Genomic DNA, 21,117 nt, shown 5'->3' with positions numbered 1-21,117 from the left:
AAGCGTCCTTCTTGATCAAGGCAATGATGGGTGTGGTGATAAATATGTAATCCTTAATAAATATCCGATACCATTTGATCCATCCTAAAAATCTGGATACTTCCATAACCAACTTTGGAGGTCGGCATTCTTGTACATCTTGGACCTTGGTTGAGTCTACTATTATTTTATTCTCACATACGATGAATCCAAGGTACTAAATCTATCTCTTGAAAAAATGCACGCTTGGTCTTGTTAGCACAACACTTATACATATGTAATATTTCCAAAATGATCTAAATATATCCTTCATATTATTTATCTTATTTAAGTAAGTTATGATGTCAATTTGGTTCAACCCATGGTAATTGATGCAAAGATGTAGGATTCAATCCTTTTGAAACAAGACCCAAGCTCCCCATTACAAATTACTTGGCTAGATGTAGCCTTAATCCAATAACTGCTTGAGCTGCACTTTCAACTCAATAACTTTGAGGATTAGAATTTGATAAAGCCTTTTTTATTGGACCTACTCCATATACAAGTTTGATTTTATGATTGACATCAAAAAGGAAATTTAGCAAGATCTTAACTTGGAGGCAACCCTTTTCAACTTGATTCTCTTATAACCCTTAGGTTTTCCCAATTTCCCTCCGGTTTTGATTTTCTAGCTTTCCTTCCTCTTAACCCTCAATTAACCCTCCTCTTTTTTGTCATTTTTCTTGATTATCGTAGATATTTGAATATGATCTTTTGTTCATAATTATTGTCAAAGATTGATCGTTAATCCCATTAAGAATCTAGAGATCATCCTAAATTGGGAGAAATTTATTAGATTTTATTTTTTTAGTGGAATTCTTCTCTTTTAAGAAGTATCCCTAATCAATAATCTTGATCATCTATTTAATCCTTCTTAATTCGCTTAATACAAGATAAAGTTAGTTTTTATGTTTTTTAATACTAAGAAAATATATTGATATTTAAGAATTTCGTAAGCATAAAGATGCTTTTCTATATTTCAAAATTTTTCACAAAATCGCATATTTTAATGCTACAGAACCCGTGCTTTTGAAATCTGTGAACAAGCAAAAAAGTATACAAAGTTAACTTGCTTACATCTAGAAGGTTGTTGCATATGCTAAAACAAAGTTGTAGTAAAAATATCATAGATAACCAAATGTTGTATGCATGGTGTGAAAAGCAAGTCTTCCCTTCTTATGGACTGATGGAACCAATAAGTTAGATAACTTTCCAACCAATAAAATTTTAGGAAGGGCCACTAGAGTGTGACCACACCTTTAATAGGATAAAACCCAACTAATACCATCTTAGGGAAATGGTGTAGTAGAGTATTGATCCTTGAGACGATGGAAGTCTAACAGATTGCCACCCTTTATGAACCAACTACAATGTTAGCTACTCTCATCTTTGAGTGGTTACAAAGTAAGCTTTCGTAGATGGGTATTAGATTGTTGTTTTTGGAGAGACCTTAGAAGTTTAGGGACCCTCACATTCGATCCTTTTGGTTTGAAGCCTTGATATTTCACTATGAGATAAGACTTAAAGACTACCTAGACATATAAGTTCGTGTATCCTACACCTCCCACTTCACCCCTATCATTAACGAGTCTAGCCTACCACACAACTTATAATACAAAATCCTTGATAGTTTGGCTTCCAAGGAATTTGAACCTTTTATGTGTCCTAAAGTCTATCCAAAGATACGAGGTACTACCTCTTTCTTATAATTTCCATGGATTTAGAGACAAAAGAATATCATGCCACATACTTAAAGGAATAGATCCATCTCAACAAGGAGTCTAAGGGATTTATTTTTTATGCATTTGTAAATCTACTTTTGTGAAGTTTCACTCCAATCAAAATAGCATCATAGATAGCTTTCCAAAGAAACACTTAATTATTAAGAGGAATCATTAATGAGCAATTCTTCTCCTAAGAAGCTATTAACTTCTCAAATAACAACCATACATTGCATAGTCACTCAACTTCCACTTCCTCTAAAGTGCTACCTAATCTTATGACCTTAATGCATAGAACCTACCCCACATTCTAGCTTATTAATGTAATGAAAGCCAAAATCAAACAACTTTCGCTAATCAATCAATTGTTGAAAATTGAAGCACTTGCTAGCCACTACCTCCCAGCTTGCTAGAGTCCTTAAAAGACCTTATGATGTGCTCTTGTTTTATCCAATGGTACACTTTCTAAAGTTCTTGTCTTAACAAGTACATTCCTCTCCTAGCCACTATTTTAACTAAAGGGAGGACAAATGTCAATATCTAGGAGATGTTTTCTTCTAACTTCATATTCTTATTGCCCATAGTTTGCTTAACACTCTCTATGATTCCACTCCACAATTTAGTTAGATTAGCAACCAAGTCTTCTTGATTTTCATTATTGCCTTTAAGGTCACAAGGTCCATACCACTTGAAACCCCAAGACTTACAAAATTACTTGATAATCTAGTTCAATAGATTAACAAAGAACTTATATAGTATTACGAAGTGCATACATGTAACCTCTCAAATAGACACTTATTACTTGAAAATTCTTTCAATATCTAATCAATCTTTACAATCTTTTGAACATAAAACTTGGGAAAGAGTAAAGAGATTAAAAAGAAACCTACTTACTATCCAAGAAAGGTTGCATGTGCCAAAAGTTATGAAGAGATTGATGTTTGAAACTCACACAATATGAGAGTGCTACTTTGTCACACAAAGAATTTTTATTCATGAAGCCATGGACCAACAAGATGATTTTGTTTTTCCATTTCACTTTCCTCTTCAATGTTAAGAAGATGCTTTGGTTTCATTTCAAGTTTTATACTCAAGTACTTTTTTGTTTTGTATTTCTACTTTGTTTACATTTATACATTTCTATATTCCCTAGTTCATGACCTTCCACTTAGTCACAATAGTCATGGTTGACATGAAAAGGCTTCTCTACATACAATGAAGTATATGTAGTCCTGAAATATTAGATACTCTACATTTTTCATTATGATGAGACAAGAGCTTCAATAACTATGAAGTGTACAAAAAGTAATTGATGAATAATTGGCCTATAAATTTTGGGACCAAAACACAAAATAAGTCTTAAATCTTTTCCATAAAAAATCACACTCCAGAATATGTACAAAGTAAAGTGGCTGTTTTCCTAGTATCTTCTTCTAAATCTCGAGAATGATAATCAATGCAATGGTTGAGAGTTGATTGCTTTGGTAATAGAAATAAGGGTTGCAACTCTTCCATGGCTGCTTCTTTGCTAAAACGGTTACAAATGCTTTGAAAGGTAGCTAATGTGATGTGCACACGAAACCCAATACACCTCAAGAACTCTACCTCTAATCTATTCATCTCCATTGTGGAAACACCTCCAACCTTGGCATAGTATGCATTGTTAAAGTGGCTGCATCATCATTAAAAACTCATTAGTTCTCATTTTAATAAAAGTGACAAACCTCATGTATTTGAAGAAATAAACTTTGCAACCTCTTTTTCTTTGAACTTCCAACTTATAGGGCATAGCCCAATCCTTAGGGGTAGCCAAGGCCTAAGCAAGAAATAGAGATCACACAAACCAAATTCGATCAAAAAGAAAAGTGCCTATTGCTTCAACCTCTTCTCTTCTAAGCTTCTAATAAGGGATATCAACCAATCCTCATGGGTAGGAAGGCTTAAGCAAGAAACAAAACACACAAAGTCCAATCCAATCGAAAAGAAGAGTGGCAAATCGTACTTTTCTTGCATAAGTATACTAGCAATGTGCAATAAAATGTAGTTTCCAAAATAATGCACTTTAAAAACTAGCTACAATGTAGACATGAGAACCAAAACCATTACTTTCACTGTCAATTAAAATTCTTTGACATTTCTTTTCGAGACCACATATGTCAAAACCAACCACCACAACCTTTATAGAATCAGCAAAACTTACAAGACAAGAGTTCATTGCTCCAAGACATCATATATTACTATTGGTTTGGTGCCTCAATATATGTTTAAGCAATTGGTTTCTTTAAGCACACAAATCTACAGCACACTTTGGAAACATTAGAGTATTAAATGATTCCAATTCTTGTTACGTGTGTGCATTTCTTTGAAAAATACAATTTACATCTACATCAAGCTTTTATTTGGATATAACATTGTAGATTTAAACCATACATATTGGATACAAAAAACATATTTACAACCAACCAACCTCCCTTTGCACATACAAAACAAGAAATGCATAACCTCCACAGCACAATAAGTTGCCTAACAATAAGCAACCAAAACGAGGCTATATATAAGATATTGGTTAGTGCTAAAGCTCAATGATGCCATGCTCTTCCTCTTGTTTTTCAAAGGTTTGAAAACTATTAACAAATTTGGCAATTCATAATATATAACATTAATCTAGGTATTCTTACCCATGTAGTAATGGCAAAATGTTCTAGCAATACATTGAATATAGCATATGCTACAAAACACCCTAATGGCATATGGCATAAGGCCAAGGTGATACAAAGAGCGACGATACTCCTTGAGACAAAAAGGCCTATTTGTGAAATTGGTGTATACACACTTTATTAGCCCCCAAGTTCTCAAATAGTAAGGGAAAAGTGTTAATAGAGTGTCATCGAGCAATCCCCCATTACATTTTCTTTCCAAGTGAGTTCGTATATCTAATTTTTATACTTGTTAATTCATAGATTATGGAATATATTTTAAAAAGTTTCATTTGTTTAAAAAACGTTAGGGATGGGATCTAGATATACGATGCTGATTCGACATGAAAAGTTACTTTATTTTGCAATGTAGAAAAGGAGTGGGGGGGGGGGAGGTACCTATCGTCTAGGAACTTGGCTGCCACCATGATGCTTGTGACGAGGAGGCGGTGGACATTGAAGGGGGTGATGGGCGAGCGGGTGGCGCCCAGGAGCCGGAGGCCGTGGTCCAAGTAGGAGTAAGCCAGGACGAAGCAAGAAGGGCTGCACTTGGCATACTTGAAGATCCTGGCCAGGTAGCTGCGGATGCCGATGGAGGGGGCCCGGAGGCCATTGAAGGCTGTCAGATGATGACGCTGCTGCTGCACACAACACGATGATGATGAACATGGGCACGGCTGCTTCTTCTTCATGCTCTTGACGTCTGCTGCCTTGTCTCTCTGTACTTCCCTCTCCAAGAGAGACGACAACACACGCACAAGGCGCGGCTCTTGTTCCTCTCCCTTTCCTGCATAGATCCCTAAATACTGGTAGCAGCCATCGCTCCTGTCCAGAGATGATCCTCCTCCTACCTCCTGCTGCTCTTCCTCCTCTTCTGTCAGAGCTTGCATCTTGAGTCCTGTCATCCTTGGTTCATCTCCCTCCCAGCCAAAAGCAGAAGGGGGAACACGCAAATTGATGGCTCAATTTTGCTCTGAAAACACGCAGGGTGAAAGTCTCCTCGTATCGCCAGCCGCATTCGGAATGGAAACAGACAGAAATTGATGGCTCAATTCACAATTAAAGCAAGAGAAGGAATGTGCAGCAGGATATTCAGAGGGAAAATGTGTGTGTGTGTGTGTGATAGCTCAATTCGCAGCTGAAACATAAGAGGGGGGGGGGGGTGTTCCAATGCGCAGAAGGGCAGGGCAGCAAGCACTTGAACTCAGGATGAGGTTGAGTATACAAGGAATTGGACCTCTATATCATATGTGGGTGAGTGACTGTGGCTATGGCTTATGGTACTGCAAGCTTTTCTTTACCTAAAAGATGCTCCTGTCGTGTGTGCTTTACCTATTTTGCAGCATCTGCTTTCCCACCAAATGCACGTCACCCCCTCGCCGGCCAATCTCTCTCTCTTCAGTGCGTGCCACGCAATGCTTTCCCGCTCCCTTTTTAGCCACCCGCCCACACCCTCAAAGCATTAAATTTCAAGGCACATGACGTACTCCCCTCTCCATTACAACCTCTTACCAAACAATAAAATGTACAACTGACACTCCTTCATAAACCAACGAAAGTACAATAGTAGTAGCTCAGGAAGTCATGCGCTAGGGTATAGACGCCAATAGGTTGCCACCATGCTAGGGTATAGGAGCCATTGGCCAATAGGTGACCACCCCCCAAAGGAAGACATTCCACACCCAAAAAGTTTGCATTTTTGTTGCAAAATGCTCCACTTTGATTTAAGATTGAGCAAATCTTACGGTTTAGAGTGACAGATTTTCATCTTCAATTTGCTCTCTTTTTGTTCCCTCGATGCAAACCCTTTTTTTAAACATTGTTGCATCATCATTCACTTGATCTCTGTATTCCAGATTTTTTCATTGCTCTGTCTCCATTGAGTAAGATGATTTTTCTTCAAATGCAATATTACGAGGCTTCACAAGCAAAAATCGATGGGCCATAATTTTGCTGACAATCTTTTGGGTCTTTTACCCTAGTTCAATCAATTGGCTTCAAAGAAGTATGAGATTGACACCTCCTATCTCTTTTGGAAGCTAGTTGTTCCATATGCGAGTGGAAACAGACTCCAATCCAGCCATCACTAGCAATGTTCATGAAAAACATTTTTGATAGTAGATCCACCTGAAATTTTGGAGGTGTGTGTGTGTGTGTGTGTGTGTGTGTGTGTGTGTTTCACACCTAGGCTATGCAAAGCATGACATCAAGCCAATGCTTCACATCAATGTTAAGATTTAAAAGCTATTAAAGAATAGAGAGAGACATGCACACATTATATTGGAGAGAGCATGAACAAAATACAAAAACATGAAGAAAGAAATTTACATTTCCACATCATGACCCTAAGTTGATATAATCATTTTCAATTATGAGAATGTCGATTAGTTCACTCCCTTTGTATTTGTGTAGTGTGGGCTTCTTTTGTACATCACCTTCCGATCCTCCATAGATTCTCTTGCAACTTGCAACCGCAATCGTGTGCGTATCTAGTGGCAAGAAACAACACCTGAAAGCAACCCTAAATACGAAAATGCTCACATGTATTAGTGTGCTACAATACTATTAGATTAACATCTCTTTATTCAAGTATTTCACTATTAGTTATAAAAAATCTTTCACGAACACATTTATATCCCCTCAAGGTCACAACATAGATATTTGTACACACAGCAACTCTAAATCATTGAGACATTGGAGCAATCACTGGAGGTGTATTGACTTTTTAAAAATAATTTTAATGTATTTTAATATAGCTTGGATTTTGCATGACTTTTGATAAGTTTCCATGTCTAAAGGGTCTAGCCATTTCATAGTAATGTTTTTAATTGTTCGTATGAGTAGCCATACAATGCATAACAGAAGTGGCTGTCTAAACCTGCTCTTCTCTTTGACCTTGAAATTGTATTTCACAATAGGGCTAGTCTCCTGCTTCTCCTTGTCTTTTTGCATTTTTTTCTCTTGGTTCTCTTCCTCTTCTTGTGCTAGGATTTTAGAGGGAGTGGGATACTCTATTATTCTCTATGGTTGAGCTCATAAAGTCTAGATCATAGCTATGTAGGGCTCCTATTACTCTAGGTCTTCCTCTTCATCTATTGGGTGCTCTTCTAACTCCCTTGTGCCAAAATCTAATAGGTCTAGTATATCCATAGGGGGTATCATGACCATGGGTGGCTCTTAGGCAATGGAAGATGTTGAATGGAGCATTTTGGATTGTATCAGACTTGTTGCCTTGATTTCATACTTGTCATAGCCTTTCTGTCTCAACTCTCATATCACCCCTTTCTCAGTTAGCCCTTTTGTTCATTAAATTGATCCCCTGAATCTCTTCAATACTTTTCAAGATATTGGAGAGCAATCCTAGTTAAGCTTTAACTTCTTTTGGATCTTTAGATTGAGGCATTTGGGCTGACATTATAGTTTCCTTGAATAGCTCTTACTGCTTCACCATGACCAATTTGTAGGCCTCACTTGTACTCTATGCTGGCTTTCACTATGTAAGGCTACTCCTAGGTCATTGAAGAGCTTCATCAGGATGGTCTTATAAAGCCTTTGTTTTTCATTTTCTACCATACTCATAACCCCTAACAAGCTAGTGGAGATAGTCTCATGCACCTTTACATATGAAGCACGTCATTGGCCTTGTATTTGCTGATGCTCCAGATGACATCTTTCATATAAATCTATCTTTACCTTCTCCTAGGCCACTTTGATTTTAACACGGATGAGTTGCTGTTTCTATTAGATGTGTGCTTAGCTCGATAGTTTTTGCTTTGTAGGCCTTTGAGCACTTGGCCTTGCTCCGTGAGTTTATCTTGAGGCTCATTCATGGTAGCACTCTTCTCTTTAAGCTAATATTGGAGCTTCTTAAATGTTGATTCATGCTCCTTTAGTTGAGTCTAGAGCTCTTGCACCTTTTTAAAAAAAGATTTTTAAGTGTCATGTCACGGTTGTTCGACTAGTTTTGGAGATCCATAAGCACCAAGTTGTGCTCCTTTAATTTGTTCTAGAACTCATGCTCTTGTTTCTCTCTTGTAGTTTGTTCAATGACCTATTGCATTCCTACAATTGGAGCTTGGAGTTCCTCAACTTGCTTCTTAGACTTTATTTTTAAAAAAAGTCAATGTCCTTTCCAACCTCACCTGGAGCTCTTGGTTGGCCTTGAGTGCATTTGTCTTCTTTAAGCGCTTCCTCCAAGCACTCAAGGGCTCCTATTCTTCATACTGCATTTTCCCCTTCGAAGATTCTTGTGTATTATATGTGGTATCTAATGGGAAACAACTATCTTATGTAGTAGATATTGTTACAACCTTAAGTCTATGCATAATGCATAACAAGATTGCATTGCTACATAAAGCCTTACAACAAATTGTTGCATGCCTTATAGAAAACTACCCTACTACTTCAAAAAATGAGCACACAAATTAAAGATAGAATTATGGAACATGAGAAAAGACTACATAATGTTCATGAAGCATTAGAGAGACAAAAATAGAGTATATTGTTGAAAGAATACACACAAATAGAGCATAAAAAATAGGATGCATACTATCAGAGCATGTTTCCATCATCAAGTCTCATAATCTCATGCAACATGGTCAGCAAAATAGAGAATAATCGCATCTCTTTAGGCCATAACTATTCTAACTACATAAAACTAATATTCATATGACTTCTAAGGTTCATTCACATGAGAAACTAAATGAACTATCTAAGATTAAGATAAAGAGACTAAGGCTAATATAAAGTGCTAATCTCATATTTAGATATGATGTCTAAATCCTTGGCTAATTGATGACACCCAAAGAAGCATTAAAATAATGCACAAAATTTTCCATTCATGTATCACATTTCCATTATTTATAAATAAAATAATAATAACATTGTTACAAAATCACCAAAAAGAGATGTCAAATGAGGGGCCCAAATCCATCAATAAATGGTATTGATGAAAGTGTGCATGTTTGCATTTGCACATAGCTAGAAAGTATCAAAACATAAAAGCCAAAGCCTTATAAAATATAAATATATCAATATTTTAACAAATATTTAAAATATGAAGGATTGTGTATCTTTTAGGGAAAAGGTGGGGTGGAGTGCATGGTTGATTGTGTGAGTCTTTTTCTCCTTTCTTCCAACACTCATGCATTCCCTTCCTTATATGGTGCCAAAATTTATCTCTGCTCTCTTCTCTATCCTCTCTTTCCCTTTCCCTCTTTCCTTTCTCTATTGTACAATGGTTGAAGCTATGGAGGATGATGAACAAGATGGTGAGTCTATTCATTTTCAAGAGAGAGATTTCTAGTTTTTTCAAGTTTTGAGATCAATGACTTAGCTTAATTGATCTAGATTTTTTGTTACACTTGACTGAGAGGTCTTTGTCAAACCCTCCTCTATTCATGAACTGATTCTTCCATAAATAGATTTTGTATGTTTTTTTCCTATTTTTCTATTCATTTCTTATTGTGGGAGGGTTGCCTTCATTTTATCCATAGCCTTGGAAAACAACCATCAACAAGCACCCAAAGAGGCTGAAAATGGAAGGAACGGTGCTACTGAAGAGAAAGAGAAGCAATGGAAGATTGTAAAATTTTAGGAACTCCAAATGAATTGAAAGAATTCATAGCCAAAGCCACTTTCTTTAAAATAGTCATTCCCTAATGGTGATAGCACAATGCTATTTTGATGGAGGCCTTATGCGATGAACTATTCCCTCTATCTATAGAAGCAACATAGACTTGCATATTGGTGCCAATTTGTTTGGAAGAAAACTAAAGAATCAAAAGCATAGAGAATGGTAAGTTTTTCAACAATATCAAGTGGAAAATAGTAAAGAAGCTTCATGAGCCTTGGTAAGTGGAAGTACACCATTACAACAATGAGAAAAGCTAAAATTTGTTTCATAAACATAGTAGTAGGACATGTGGGATGCTTAGTGCATTGGTAGCCTTCTGCATGTTCAATTAATAATCCATTGGAAGTTGGTGGATCATGTTTTTTTCACAACATATACTATTCAACCCCTTCGAAGATGATACTGGTGCGCAAATCAGATGCCGTATGCATACGTAGTGAGCACCGAAAGGTCCCCAAGAACAAATAACTCTATTTTTTCCTCAGAATCCAAGAGAGTAGACTTGCACGACATGAAGCAAGAAGACCAATTGGGTACAATCTCCCCCCATGCCTTGTGTGAGCGCTCCACAAAGCATATATTTAATATATTATTCATCTTCAAGCTAAAAAATAGCCCAAATTTACAATTAGCACGCTTTAGCTTTTGTGTTTGCTTTTGTCCAAATAAAAAATAAAGTGGTTGGGCTCCCCCAAGAGTTGAGCTGTGCCCAAATATAATGATCAATAATGAATATTTAAATCGTGCACCCATGCACATACAAAATAATAAATATATGTCAAGCGCTTTAATAAATAAGCGCGTCAAAATAAATATTGGCGCCACGCCTAAGACCCGCGCCCATAAAAAATGATAATTTCTTCTAAATAACTTGAATACACTCTATCGCCCAGTGCTTCCCAGCGCCGCCAGTGCCGCCTGCTCTACACATCAACTGAAGCATTCACAATTTTTAGAAAATAATAAAATTAAACTAACAAAAGTGAATACCTATCAGTCTTCAGCTACAAAATAAATAAATAGGTTGGAACTCTGTCCTAACCTTAATTTAATACGAGTGCACACTCTAAACTCATAAACGTCCATTAATTTAAATATATATTTTACAGAATCACCCACTTTCACATTAAATTAATGAGACACTCGAAAAGGACAGGCGTTCCCATCGACTTTTCGTACAAGGAATCCACCTTGTGTACGAGCCCCGAAAAATATAATTTTACAGAATCCATCGCAAAACCTCACGGAATCCACCGTAGAGTATGCCTCATGGCATCATACCCCTGGGGTGGGATATCAATTGTCCTCAATTGCTATTAGCTCAATATGGAGTGAGCAATGAGGGCTAAGCACTTAGGTCATGAGCGTGCATCCATTGGGCCTCTTCAATAGGATGATTTTTAAATTTCACCAAATATCTAGAATATCTACGGCCAGCTCTAGTGGTCATAAAGTTGGTATCGAAAATAATCTCTAGTTCAAGGATTTCAATTTCTTCTTCTAACAAAGGAGGATTTTGATAAACAAGGTGGACAGGTAATTGGCCTTAAAGGTCGTAACAAACTAATATGAAAAGTGTTGTGGATTTTCCAGTGTTGAGTTAGTTCTAATTTAAAGGCATTGTCATTGATTTTGTGAGTGATTTTGAAAGGTCCATAAAATCTAGGAGCTAACTTTACAACAGGGTGTTTCTCAACACTTTGTAGTCTTCGCTTTTCAATTCGTAACCAAACAAAATCATCAACTGTAAAATTCATAGCTTTTCTTTTCTTGTTTACTTGTTTAGTATATGATTGCTGAGCTTTCGTAATCATATCTTTAACTTCATCAAAAATAGTAGCATGCATGTTGGCAATATCATCACAACAGCTTTAACTATTGTGTTGTTTGTAGCTTCTATTTGTCCATTTGTTTCAGGATAAAATGGAGATGAAAAATCAATCTTTATTTCTAAGTTAGCAAACAAAGTAGTCCAAAAATTATTGCAGAATCTAGAATCACGATAAGAAATAATAACTTTTGGCAAACCATGGTTAGTGAAAATAGTTTTTAGAAACAATTGAGCAGCTTGAGATGCAGTTAATGTTTTCTTGCATTGAATGAAATATGCTTGTTTGCTAAATTGATCTACAATAGTCCAAATCATATCACGATTAGCTTAAGTGTTAGGCAAAACAGTAATAAAATCCATTGACATATTTTCCCATGGTCTTTCAGGGATTGGTAAAGGAATTAACAAACCATATTGCTTATCATGGTGTCGCTTAACTCTTTGACAAATTAAACACTCAGATACAAAGTTATAAACATTAGATTCCATCTGTGGCCAATAAAAATCTTCAATCAAAGTACGTAAAATGGAAATGATACCTCTATGGCCTTGATATGGGGGACAATGAATTTCGTGCAACAAAAATGATCTAAATGAAACAGTTACACATAACCTTTTCTCATAAAACATAAATCCATCAGCATAAGACAATGAATCAATTGGAATCTAGTTATTGGCAATTAATTTATTCCAATCAGCTTGAAAACTAGGGACTTGATCATAGGTATCTTTCGTAGGGATAAGAGAATCAAAAGATATCACAGAGATATTATGAATAGTTGGTCTTCTACTCAAGGCATCTGCAACAACATTTTCTTTTCTAGGTTGATATTGGATAAGTGGATGAAAACTTTGAATAAAAGCAGCCCATTTAATGTAAGCAATGAAAATTTTCACACAAATTTTCTGTAAAAGCTAGCAAGACTTGAGAAAGAACATAATTCATGCACATTTTTAGGTATCGGCCAATTCAAAATTGCTTCTATCTTTTTAGGATCAACTTTAATACCTTCAGATGAAACAATATGTCCTAAGTATTCAATTTGTGTTTGGAAAATTTCACTCTTTTCAGGATTAGCATATAATTGATTCTCTTTTAGTAAATTGAAAACCAAATATAAATGTTCATAATGCTCATTCTCATTCTTACTGAAAACCAATATGTCATCAAAGAAAACAATGACACAATGCTGATGCTTCAAAAACATGTGATTCATCATACAACTGAATGTGGCTGGTGCATTAGTTAAACCAAAAGGCATAACAATGAATTCATAATGTCCAAATTGAGTTCTAAATGCAGTTTTGAAAATGTCAGATGTGTCCAATCGTACTTGATGGTATCCAGATTTAAGATCCATTTTGCTAAATATATGCAGCCCCTTGTAGTTTATCCATAAGATCGTCTATCCTAGGGATCAGATATCTATTTTTGATAGTGATTTTATTTAGGGCACGATAATCAATGCACATCCTATAGGTGTTGTTTTTCTTTTTAACTAATAGGATAGGTGCACCAAATGGAGAACTACTAGGCCTAGTGGGTCCTCGGGTTAACAATTCTTCAACTTGAGTTTGAATTTCTTTCTGTTCAATTTGGTTATGTCGATAATGTGCTTTACATGGTGGTTGAGAACTTGGAATTAAGTCTATTTTATGATCTTCAGGACGTGTGGGTGGTAAATCAGGTGGTAAGTCAATAGCAAAACAATCTTTAAATTGTGAAAGAAATTGTGTGTGCCTAGGATGCATCTTATTTTTCTTAACTTTAATTTCATTCACCTAGATTAAGTAGGGTTTGCTACCTTTTCTTAGTGCACGTTTAGCCTGTGTATGACTAAGCAATGGAAAATGATCAAAAGTGTGTATATCATGCAATGTGATTTGTTTCCCATGAGAATGAATCTTCATTGAATGCATGAAATAATCTATATCGGGATTATACTGATGACGCCAAGGCATTCCTAAAATAATATCACTAGATTGCATAGGCACAACTAAGAAATTTTTACATTCAACATAGTCACCAATTTTAATTTCTAAGTCATGCACTTCTTGTGTTCCATTGTATCTAGTGCCTAAGAATGCAACCTTGATGCGATAATGAGTAGAAAAAGTATGTAAATTCAATTCTTTGACCAATTTTGCAGAAATAAAATCGTGTGTACTCCCATCATCATGTAAAACAATCTTTTCTTTACCATGCACAAGACATTTCATCGTTAATAAAGAATGGGGATTTGGTATACCTGGTAAAGTATCTCAAGTAGTGCCGATACCGTCATTGTCTTCCGTGAAATCTGGCATTTCTTCACGGTCTTCATCTTTAGTTGCTCCCAAATAGTTGATGCGAATAGTTGGCTTTTTGGATTGACAATTCGTCGCTAGATGTCCAGGCTGATGGCATTTATAATAGACTATGGATTTGGCTTTAGAAACATTATTGGTAATAACGAGAAGTTTAGGAATGTTGGTGGGATTTGGCTGAAGAGATGGCTTAGGATTTGGATTTGTGTTTGATGGTAAAGCAGGGGGTCATGTCCAAGATTTACAGAATGAAGATGGAAGAAAGCGGTTTTGATTGAATCTTCGAAAATTAGAATTGAATTGCTTTGTACTGAAGTTATCATTGTTTGAGAATTGTTGTGGTCGCTTCTCTCATCCTCGAATTGTCTTTAGCATCATGGGCCGAGGAAATTGCATCTTCGAGAGTCGTTGGCTTGAACATGTTCACTTCCGCATAGGAGTGACCAAGTAAACCAGACATAAACTTGTGCTTATGGATTGCCTTAGGTACATCTTCGAGCATTCTAAGTTGCAATGAAGCATTTAAAAAACGCTCGGTATATTGAGAAATAGGCTTGCGATCTCTTTGTTGAAGAAGATCCCATTGTTTGATTACTTTTTCGTGGAATTGGGGTGGAAGAAAATTCTGCAAAAATTTCTTTTGGAAAGTCTCCCAAGTAGTAGGACAATCAATGCTTTTGCGGACAATAGTCCACCATAAGGATGCTCTGTCCACTAAATGATTAGTGACACACCTTTTTTTTTTTCCGACATACTGTTCTTCATGGAAATAATCATCAAACTGACTGATAAAAGCAAGTATAGTATTTCCATTGCGTGACCCATTGAAAGTACGAAATTTGAAATTTATTTTACTTATCTTGGTTTCTTTCTGAATAGATTGTGCTTCAAGTGTCCATCTTGATTGGCAGTAGATCATTGAAGGTTGGCCAATTGAGCTTGCAAAGTTTGACGTGCTCTTCGTTCCTCTTGAAGCTACATCATAATTAGGTCCAGGTTTTTGTTCGATCGTTGGTTCTGGTAGATCACCTTCAGCTATAAAATCTTCCATATTTTGATCGGTCATCCTGCAAAATTTCAAAGAACCTCACACACTCGAAATCCTGTTTTAGTGGGATGAGCGTAGCTCAAGTTCGGGTTTACAAGGCTTGCTTTTTTAAATTAAAAAAGTGACTTTTTAGCAATCTTTCTTCTTCACGACTACGGAAATTGATGTCAGCCTTCTTCCAAGCGGATACGTCTTCTATGTAATCTGTGTGTGATTCTTTGCTTGTTGAAATTCGTCTTTGTCACAGCACAAGTGCGAACAGGGGCTTGTAGGGAAGTCGGGAACTAGTTCGGGATAAAACGAGTGTGAATGCACGCTTGAGAAGGGGTTTAAGATTGAAAATTAGAAACCTTAGGAAGCTTAATAACTTAATCTTAAGAAAATCTTAAAAGCTTTTTTTAAAAATCACCCAGGACAACGGGATGTATTTAACGTCGTCGTCGGACTACGGTTCGTTCTACTGCCACGACGTCGTCAAATTCCCAAAGACTTTAAGTCTTAAGCTTCTCAAGCTTAAGTATTAAGCTTAATTAATCACTAATCTTGAATTCTTTCTGAGAGAAGAAGTAGACTTAGCAAAGGAACTTCCTAGGTGGTCCTCCGCCTCCAGAGAGTGGTCCCTCATGATCTGATTGCGTGTAGCAGAAGGTTCTTCACCACCAGGAATGCGCTGGTATTGACGGATTATTGCGAGATTGCCTGTAGAGCCTGTTCGTTCCAGGAGCTTCACCTTCATGCGAGATGGTAAGCAATTGGAAGCTCTCGATCTTAACTTCGCTTTGATACCATTGGGATGCAAATCGGATATCGTATGTGTACGTAGTGAGCCCCAGAAGGTCCCCAAGAAGAAAGAACTTTACTTTTTGCTCAAAATCCAAGAGAATAGACTTGCACGACATGAAGCAAGAAGACCAATTGGGTACAATCTCCCCCCATGCCTTGTGTGAGCCCTCCACAAAGCATGTATTTAATACATTATTCATCTCCAAGCTAAAAAATAACCCATATTTACAATTAATATGCTTTAGATTTTGTGTTTGCTTTTGTCCAAATAAAAAATAAAGTGGTTGGGCGCCCCCAAGAGTCGGGATGTGCCCAAATACAATGATTAATAATGAATATTTAAATTGTGCCACGGGGGATTCAATAATAGTAATAAGGAGACGTCACTTGCGTGCAAGAAATATATGAAAATACCCCTTATCTACCCCCTATTTATGGGACCTTACCTTATAAAATGTAACTTCCTTCCCTTAAATAACTCTCATTCCTTACACTCACGTGGTACCATACGGTAAGCCCAGTGGACCCCCTAGCAATCGTGCACCCATGCGCATACAGAATAATATATGTCAATTACTGTAATAAATAAGCGCACCAAAATAAACATTGGTGCCACGCCTAAGATGTGCGCCCATAAAAAATGATAATTTTTTCTAAATAACTTGAATACACGCTATCACCCAGTGCTTCCCAGCGCCGCGTGCTCTACACATCAATTGAAGCATTCACAATTGTTAGAAAATAATAAAATTAAACCGACAAAAGTGAATATCTAGTAGTTTTTAGCTAAAAATAATAAATAGGTTGAAACTTTGTCCTAACCTTAATTTAATACGAGTGCGCACTCTAAACTCATAAACGTCCATTAATTTAAATATGTATTTTACAAAATCACCCACTATGGAATCACCCACTTGCACATTAAATTAACGAGACGTCCAAAAAGGATAGGCATCCCCATCAAATTTTTTGCATAAGGAATCCACCTTGTTACGAGAACCGGAAAATATAATTTTATGGAATCCACCGCAAAACCTCATGGAATCCACCGTGGAATACGCCTCTTGGCATCAGATACTATCATAACAACATCACCATATAGCTATCCTTAGATAGATGAACTTTGAGACCTTTAGGATCAAATTAGTTTCCCTCTACAATGGTATGAAATCTAAATTTAGAGACTATGAAAAAAAGGAGGTGAAAGAAATGCTAGGAAGAGAGTCTTCCAGAGACTAAAGAAAGTAAGATTCCCTTCTCTAAAGCACTGAAAGCTAGGTGGGCCAACTCTTTGTTGAACGAGTTAATAAAAAAACGAGCATTGGAGAATCTCCAGAATATATAAGAAGGTAGAAAGCGAAGGCTAGAATAGAGAATGATAAAGCAAGAGAAGAACCTTTTGATGCCCTTGCAACACTCTTTAGAGACGTTCCAATGGCATAACTAGATCAAAATTCCCTTCCTTGTCAAATGCAGCTTGGAAATATTGATGATAGGCTAGCGGATGTAGTTCCATTGACAATTTTTAAGGGAGAGTATAATGAAAAGCTTGATCTTCATGTAGCTGTTATGGTAGAATGTGTAGCCAACAATGCTAGAACTCTAGAGCATTGGTTGGTGATATTTTCCACGACTTTCAAGAGTGTGGCATTTATGTGGTATGAGAGGCAGGCAATTGACACTTTTGGTACATGGGATGAACTCAAGCTAACTTTCCTCAGCAAATTCAAGTGTGAAGGCTTTGAAGAGTAGATGTCACACGAATTCATGAGTCTAAGTCAGTCCCTTGCAGAACGAATCGAAGTATATGTCTCAAGAATAGAATCCATATTGAAAAGATGGACCAACCATAATCTGGATAAAGGAATTTAGAAGGGAGTCTTTCTCAGTGGGTTGCAACCAAAAGTTTCTAAGTTTGTGAAACTGAGAAGACTAGCTAATTTGTAAGTTGCAATGTAAGGTATTGGGCTACATTATGAGGTGGAAGCTAGATTATCCATGACCGTAGGAAGAGGAGTCCTACCTCCCTTACTCCCAAGGATGGCATATCTAACTAATGCACTCCTAGGAACTATCCCTTGTCTCTATCCACAAATGCTTACAATGCTGCAATAATATAGTGCGCCAACTCCACAGTGGGTGCAAATAGTACTGCCTGCAATGGTCCACCAACCACAACAAACAATGGTCTTAGATAGTCCCCCCCAATGGCAAACTATCAACAATAGTGGAACCCTACAACAACTGGGTTAGTAGCCACCAATAGTCCAGACAAGAGCTTTGAATTAGAATCAAAACAAAGGTCATTTTGCATCAACTTAGGTGATATATAATATAATAATAAAATAACACCTCAAAATCCCATTGCAAATGTATCAGAAAGGGAAAGTTTAAAGGATTACCTATCCAATTCAGTTGCAAAATTTAAGAAGAAATTAATGGATGTGATAATAGAGCAATCGCAAACTTTAAATGTGAACATCGCCGATGTCTCCAACCCTACATGAGTGGCTCAAGACAACTTAAGGTCAAATACTTAGGGTGGAAAATGTCACAAAGAGGTGTACTAAAAAACCCACCATTCTTGGAGCTTTTTGTTTGTACGATCTAAGAAAGAACCATATGAAGGATCTTCTTGAAGAAAGATGAAAAATTAAAGTGGGTGTTGTTACATTTCCTAGTTGGTTGGAGAAGCCATTTGACCCCATAAAAGAGTATGATCTTGTGAAGAACTTGGATAATCTGACATCCCAATAACTGCTAATGTTGTTTCACATCTACCATAAAATATTCAAAAGCAGTCTAACAAGAAGATGTGGGTTGAGATTTTCCAACTAACCATCTATGTCCAAAGCCAATAATGCTCCAGAGCTTGTGAAAAGAAGTGGACATGGGCAACACCTTCCTAGATCTTGGCACCCCAAAGACTAGCATATGGATAGAAGATTGCTTCATTTGCACATGCATTAATAGACAAAGGATCCTCAGTGAACATAATGACTGATGTAGCAATGAAGGACTTGGGAGATTGTAGGGCATGGATTCAACTTAATTGCTCATTAGGCTAGTAGATCAAAGTAGAATCAAGCTTCTATGCATTCTACCTTATGTTAAGACTACCCTTGTTGGAAGACATTACTGGTTGACTTATTTGGTGGTGAAGTTGAACTCTTATGGGACCTCTTACCCCTTACTTCTAGAATACCATTACTGTTTGAAGCATAAGCAAGGATTGGCTAGTTCAAGGAACCTTAACCGTGTGCACAAAGAATTAAATAACGTAGTGCTAAAGTTGTATGGTTTGTAAGAGGAAATGGATCCACTTTCATTTAAGTCTTATCAAACTCTTCCAAAGAATCTATGAAAGGAAAATTGGCTGACAAAGAAGTTCTAAAACAAATCTTTCCCAAGAAGACAGAGGTAGAGTCCCTTACAGTAGGCACTATGAGTCAGCCTAAAGAAACCTCTAAAATATATTCTAACACAAAAATAGAAGCATTGATGTATTGTTCTCCCTATTACATGGCCACTTTGGAGCTGTAAATAGAAGAAGACTTTGAAGCAAAGAGTGTTTTTTCACTTTACAGATTCTTCAAAGGTAAAAATAGATTTTGAAGAGCAAGATGATGCAAGTGATAAGACAAGTTATAGAAGTCAAGCAAAAGAACTGATTCAATCAAAAGAGAATACAAATGATGATGTAGCCATAGAGGCCTTAGAGGATGCAAATCTTATATTGATGGAAGGAATGACAATGGTCCCCTTTGAGCTGATTAATGGTCCTTGAAGCATGCAAAAGATGTATAAAAAATGGATTAGGCAAACAAAGATTTTCTTTACCATTGGCTCTTGTCACCCTCATCTACCCTCCTCAAGAAAGGATGATGATGATTCACCGGGCCAACAAGCACTGCTATTGCAAAAGAAAAGCAACTTAGATGGTTCTTGTTATGTGACATTCCTAGACACATCTATAGATGATGAATCTTCGAGTCATGAAGTGATTATAACTACTAAGAGCACATTAAAAAAAACCCTTATACCATTTCGGCATTCGATAATATCATAGACATCATAGTTGAATGCAAAAGCAATTGGTTTCAACGAAAAAACAATTGACTTTTATTGATGTAGATAGGAATGTACGCCATCTCAAAGTGGGTAGTAGTCTTTTTGATGTGATGAGCAATTATCAATCCTTTGTAACCTATTGAAATAGAGCTTAGACGTGTTTGTCTAGTCCTATAAGGATCTGAAAGTGCTTAATCCCATTGTATGCTAGTATCACATTGATCTAAAGCCTAATGCTAAGCTTGTACAATAACATCAGGAGGTGCATGAATCTTAACTATTTTACATTGGTCAAAACGGAGTTACTAAAGCTTTTAGAAGGTGAGTTCACTTATTGAGTGGCCAACAATTAATAGGTTTCACCTAATGTGGTCACACCCAAGAGAAAAGGGAACTACATTTGTGTGGACTTCGAAAAGATGAATTATAAGACAAACAAAAACCATTTCCCTATCCCTTTCACATACGAATTGTTAGACATAATTGCAGGACATGAGTTGTACTCCCTACTAGATTGATTTAGTGGTTACAATTATTTGTAGATTGCAGTAGAATATCAATCTAAGATGACCTTCACCACCGAATGGAAAACGTATGCCTATAGAGTGATGGCTCATTGGTCATGCAGGCGGCAAATGGAAGGGAGGTTTAGGCAATGACTTTGCCTTGGGCCATTATATCAAAAACCTCACCTTTCCAAAGTTTGTTATTTTCCATCACAAGTTCTTGAGGAACAATGCAAAGTTCCCTCTTTTCACATTGAAGACCTAGTCAATATATCTTGGAGGGTATCCTATTAAGTGGAATGCAAAGAAGATAATGTTTTTGGAGAAATAGGAAGCTCTAAGAATTTTTGTTCAAGGCCATGGTATGCACCTATGACATGGTAAATACCACTTAGCGTATGCATCATTTGGCTTAATGAGTGGGATCAAGGATCCAAATGTGCTTGCAAAATATGGAAAAAAGCACCTACTTAGAGCTAGATCAATGCTAAAAATTAATCA

At 36.7% G+C, this 21,117-nt stretch overlaps 1 protein-coding gene across 1 annotated transcript; it reads right to left on the bottom strand.

Moving 5' to 3' along the window:
• Positions 1 to 3,094: 3,094 nt before the first annotated feature.
• Positions 3,095 to 5,777, bottom strand: LOC148016989 (cyclin-U4-1-like). The gene is made up of 2 exons (XM_087662917.1): positions 4,835 to 5,777; positions 3,095 to 3,411 (listed from the first exon to the last, which is right to left on the bottom strand). Exons 1-2 carry the CDS (start codon positions 5,338 to 5,340, stop codon positions 3,120 to 3,122), a joined length of 798 nt encoding a protein of 265 aa, XP_087519043.1. The 5' UTR covers positions 5,341 to 5,777; the 3' UTR covers positions 3,095 to 3,119.
• Positions 5,778 to 21,117: the final 15,340 nt, after the last annotated feature.

The sequence above is a fragment of the Lygodium microphyllum genome, chromosome 22 (genome assembly GCF_053477565.2).
Source record: "Lygodium microphyllum isolate KBCC chromosome 22, Lygodium_microphyllum_v1.1.10, whole genome shotgun sequence".
NCBI lineage: Eukaryota > Viridiplantae > Streptophyta > Polypodiopsida > Schizaeales > Lygodiaceae > Lygodium > Lygodium microphyllum.
Note: the sequence above shows the minus strand (reverse complement) of the source record. Positions and strands in the feature narration are given on the sequence as shown.

Coding starts and splice junctions, on each gene's coding strand:
- LOC148016989 (XM_087662917.1), bottom strand. CDS start 5,340: ATGACAGGACTCAAGATGCAAGCTCTGACAGAAGAGGAGGAAGAGCAG. Junction 3,412..4,834: donor GCCAAGTTCCTAGACGATAG/GTACCTCCCCCC, acceptor ATGATGATGCAG/CCACTTTAACAATGCATACT.